Here is a 5,178-nt window from a genome sequence, read left to right as displayed (position 1 = left end):
GTCAAGAAAGTAGAAGTAGATGTTTTTCTGGAACTCTTTTGCTTTTTCCATGATCCAGTGGATGTTGGCAATTTGATCTCTGGTTCCTCTGCCTTTTCTAAAACCAGCTTGAACATCTGCAAGTTCACGGTTCACGTATTGCTGAAGCCTGGCTTGGAGAATTTTAAGCATTACTTTACTAGCGTGTGAGATGAGTGCAATTGTGCAGTAGTTTGAGCATTCTTTGGCATTGCCTTTCTTTGGGATTGGAATGAAAACTGACCTTTTCCAGTCCTGTGGCCACTGCTGAGTTTTCCAAATTTGCTGGCATATTGAGTGCAGCACTTTTACAGCATCATCTTTCAGGATTTGAAATAGCTCAACTGGAATTACCCAACGGGATAAGCTTTAATTATCAGTAATATTTTATAAAATGTATTTAGTAAACCCATGATGGATCATAGCACTTTAGAGAAAAATTCCAAGCTCATATTTTCATTTTACTGTTAGGAAAGAGAGACCCAAATATGGAACCTGAAACTCTTTTCAGTCCAGGCAGTCAGAGTAAAACTGGACACTCCTAACCCTAGTTCTGTGTCATATTAAACCCATAGGTGGATAAAATGGCCAGCCTTCACAACATCCATGTGCGAACCGGCTGCTTCTGTAACACTGGGGCCTGCCAGAGGCACCTGGGGATAAGTGATGAGATGGTGAAGAAGCATCTTCAGGTTGGTACTGGACCCTCTGGCCCGAACGCTGGCCAGCAAGACCCAATGCTAATGCCTCATCTTCACCAGAGGCTGGATCTGTGTCTGGAGTGGGGGCTGGTCTTTGGGTTCATTTCTCTGAGCCCACCCTGTGAACGTGCAAAGAAAAAAGGGTCAACAAAATTAGCAAATGCTTCAAGATAGTGACTCTATGCCAGGCGTTTTTTAGTTTGAGGGCAAAAATTTAAAGGCAGTAGAGGACTTTTTTTTTTTTTTTTTTTTAATTCAGAAGATGACTTTTAACAGAGGACAAGCCAACGTGAAAATGTGCTCATACATGCAGAGGGTCCTTAACTCGTTTAGTCCTGCCAGAGTGAAATCTGCAAACTAAGAAGTCGCTCATCCTTTGGCAGAGTGAGGACAGGAACTTTTCCAGCGGGCTTCTGCATTTCTCAGGTCCCCACCCTTCCTGCCATGGCTTCCCTGGTGGCTCAGAGGTTAAAGCATCTGCCTACAATGTGGGAGACCCCGGTTCAATCCCTGGTTCAGGAAGACCCCCTGGAGAAGGAATTGGCAACCCACTCCAGTGTTCTTGCCTGGAGAATCCCATGGACGGAGGAGCCTGGTAGGCTACAGTCCACAGGGTTGCAAAGAGTCGGACAAGACTGAGTGACTTCACTTTCTTTCACCCTTCCTGCCACTTCCCTGAGGTGTGGTTTGTCACTTCAAGGTACATTTTATTTTGAACCATTTCATAAGACTAGTTTGAGTGGCAAAAAGCCTTATTTATATCAGAATAGTTTATAAATTGTTTCTTTTGGCTGCCACCAAATAATGAATATATTAGATCCCAACCAACAATGAACTGTGTTCTGCTTAAAAAGAGAGAGGGAGTCTTAGAACACAAATGAATGGAATTCCAGATATAATATTGAACCTGAGGAATGCCGTGGATCCATCTCTTTGGATATCTGACTTGGGTTCAGCTCTGGGGAGGTAGGCCGCTGGAGCAGTGATCAATACCAGGCAGCGGGGCTTGGAGAGGCTTGGGGACTTCTTGCTTTTCTTTCCCCACTTCCCGGCCAGGCATTAAGTACTGCCTTTGGCTTTCATTATGGGCTTGGGCCAGTCGTTCCTTGGGGCAGCATCTCTGTTTTGCCCTTTTGTCAAAAGGCAGCTGCAAAGGATACAGGCCTCCCTTCGATCCTGAGAGAGTCTAAAAGGCATGGCCAGCAAGCTCTCCTCCCCCTTCAGCCCTGGGTAGGCCAAGGAGCTGACCCATCTGTGCTTCTGAAACTCCGGTCTGTATTGATGCCCCTGTGGGTCAGCATTGTGTATATGGCTCTGGTTAATGCTTTATGTGAACAATTGCTTTTAAACTTAAAAAAAAAAAAAATTTATTTATTTATATTGAAATATAGTTGATTTACAGTGTTGTGTCTTTTAAACGTTTTAATGGCCCCTTGGGATTGGTATAGGTCCCCATCCACAGTGAGCCACGTGGTGGCCAGAGAGGGAGTCAGGGCCCTGGGTTTTCGGAACTATGCCTGAGGCATGCAGCTCTTCTTAGTGTTGCAGTTCTGTTTTCCTGGGTGCATTTTATCTTCTATTATCAATAAACGTTGTTTTACAGAATGGTTTCTGGTCCATCCGTGAAGCATATTCTCTCTGGCTGACTTGTTTCTTTCTCCTAGGCTGGTCATGTCTGCGGAGACGATGTGGACCTCATAGACGGGCAGCCGACGGGCTCTGTGAGGATTTCTTTTGGATACATGTCTACGCTTGAGGATGCCCAGGCCTTCCTCAGGTTCATCATAGCAACCCGACTGCACTCGTCTCATGGCCAGCCTCTCCCTCTGGCCACCCCGGGGGAGGCTGGAGCCCCGCCAGAAGACAGCGAGGCTCAGAACACCGTGAACGCCGTGCCGCCCGAGCCAGAGGTAGCTCCTCACCTCTGGAAGACACTTCCCCACACTCCGGGGTTTGGAACAACTCACCCACCGCTGTGGACGCAGAGGGTCTGTGTCCGCCCCTGCTGGAGGCCACTGGAACCCAGCAGACCACTTCAGAGAAAGCTGCTGATGTCCCAGATGGGGACCTCAGGTCACATGTCATCACCAACCTTTTCCTATACCCAATCAAGTCCTGTGCAGCGTTTGAGGTAAGGGTTTCAGTGGCAGCTAAAGAGATTGCTTCTTTTGTGTTTATTTTTTAATATTTTTTGATAAAGCAAAGAAAAAAAGTTCAGGAAGTGAAGGGAAGCATGCAGAAAATCAAACCTTCAGTACCTGCAGCACCCAAGCTCAGTGGTTACAGTTCCCAGGCTCTGGAGCACAGACTGAGTAGTTGTGACCCATGGGTTCAGTGGCTTTGCAGCATGTGGGATTTTCTCGGACCCGTGTCCCCCGGGTTGGTAGCAGGTTCTTTTTTTTTTTTGGATCTTGAATATTTTTTTTTTAATTTTATTTTATTTTTAAACTTTACAGTATTGTATTGGTTTTGCCAAACATCGAAATGAATCTGCCACAGGTATACATGTGTTCCCCATCCTGAACCCTCCTCCCTCCTCCCTCCCCATACCATCCCTCTGGGTCGTCCCAGTGCACCAGCCCCAAGCATCCAGTATCGTGCATCGAACCTGGACTGGCGACTCGTTCTATATATGATATTATACGTATTTCAATGCCATTCTCCCAAATCATCCCACCCTCTCCCTCTCCCACAGAGTCCAAAAGACTGTTCTATACATCAGTGTCTCTTTTGCTGTCTCGTATACAGGGTTATTGTTATCGTCTTTCTAAATTCCATATATATGTATTAGTATACTGTATTGGTGTTTTTCTTTCTGGCTTACTTCACTCTGTATAATAGGCTCCAGTTTCATCCATCTCATTAGGATTGATTCAAATGTATTCTTTTTAATGGCTGAGTAATACTCCATTGTGTATATGTACCACAGCTTTCTTATCCATTCATCTGCTGATGGGCATCTAGGTTGCTTCCATGTCCTGGCTATTATAAACAGTGCTGCGATGAACATTGGGGTACACGTGTCCCTTTCAATTCTGGTTTCCTCAGTGTGTATGCCCAGCAGTGGGATTGCTGGATCATAAGGCAGTTCTATTTCCAGTTTTTTAAGGAATCTCCACACTGTTCTCCATAGTGGCCGTACTAGTCTGCATTCCCACCAACAGTGTAAGAGGGTTCCCTTTTCTCCACACCCTCTCCAGCATTTATTGCTTGTAGACTTTTGGATCGCAGCCATTCTGACTGGCATGAAATGGTACCCCATAGTGGCTTTGATTTGCATTTCTCTGATAATGAGTGATGTTGAGCATCTTTTCATGTGTTTGTTAGCCATCTGTATGTCTTCTTTGGAGAAATGTCTATTTAGTTCTTTGGCCCATTTTTTGATTGGGTCATTTATTTTTCTGGAGTTGAGCTGTAGGAGTTGCTTGTATATTTTTGAGATTAGTTGTTTGTCAGTTGCTTCATTTGCTATTATTTTCTCCCATTCTGAAGGCTGTCTTTTCACCTTGCTAATAGTTTCCTTTGATGTGCAGAAGCTTTTAAGTTTAATTAGGTCCCATTTGTTTATTTTTGCTTTTATTTCCAATATTCTGGGACGTGGGTCATAGAGATCCTGCTGTGATGTATGTCAGAGAGTGTTTTGCCTTTGTTCTCCTCTAGGAGTTTTATAGTTTCTGGTCTTATGTTTAGATCTTTAATCCATTTTGAGTTTATTTTTGTGTATGGTGTTAGAAAGTGTTCCAGTTTCATTCTTTTACAAGTGGTTGACCAGTTTTCCCAGCACCACTTGTTAAAGAGATTGTCTTTAATCCATTGTATATTCTTGCCTCCTTTGTCAAAGATAAGGTGTCCATATGTGCGTGGATTTATCTCTGGGCTTTCTATTTTGTTCCATTGGTCAATATTTCTGTCTTGGTGCCAATACCATACTGTCTTGATGACTGTGGCTTTGTAGTAGAGCCTGAGGTCAGGTAGGTTGATTCCTCCAGTTCCATTCTTCTTTCTCAAGATAGCTTTGGTTATTCGAGGTTTTTTATATTTCCATACAAATTGTGAAATTATTTGTTCTAGCTCTGTGAAGAATACCATTGGTAGCTTGATAGGGATTGCATTGAATCTATAAATTGCTTGGGTAGTATACTCATTTTCACTATATTGATTCTTCCAGTCCATGAACATGGTATATTTCCCCATCTATTAGAGTCCTCTTTGATTTCTTTCACCAGTGTTTTATAGTTTTCTATATATAGGTCTTTAGTTTCTTTAGGTAGATATATTCCTAAGTATTTTATTCTTTCCATTGCAATGGTGAATGGAATTGTTTCCTTAATTTCTCTTTCTGTTTTCTCATTATCAGTATATAGAAATGCAAGGGATTTCTGTGTGTTGATTTTATATCCTGCAACTTTACTATAGTCATTGATTAGTTCTGGTAATTTTCTGGTGGAGTCTTTAGAGT

General features: G+C 43.2%; 1 protein-coding gene across 1 annotated transcript in view; it reads left to right on the top strand.

Moving 5' to 3' along the window:
• MOCOS (molybdenum cofactor sulfurase) overlaps nt 1-5,178 on the top strand; it is a gene marked incomplete at its 5' end in the record, with an annotated part of 58,492 nt that overhangs the window by 22,937 nt on the left and 30,377 nt on the right. Inside the window, 3 exon segments of the mRNA XM_010849783.1 lie at nt 594-710; nt 2,384-2,608; nt 2,611-2,850. Of these exon segments, the coding sequence (XP_010848085.1) occupies nt 594-710; nt 2,384-2,608; nt 2,611-2,850 (582 nt within the window).

This window comes from Bison bison, unplaced genomic scaffold (assembly GCF_000754665.1).
Source record: "Bison bison bison isolate TAMUID 2011002044 unplaced genomic scaffold, Bison_UMD1.0 scf7180017864286, whole genome shotgun sequence".
NCBI classification, from domain to species: domain Eukaryota; kingdom Metazoa; phylum Chordata; class Mammalia; order Artiodactyla; family Bovidae; genus Bison; species Bison bison.
This window is presented reverse-complemented; position numbering and strand designations above follow the sequence as displayed.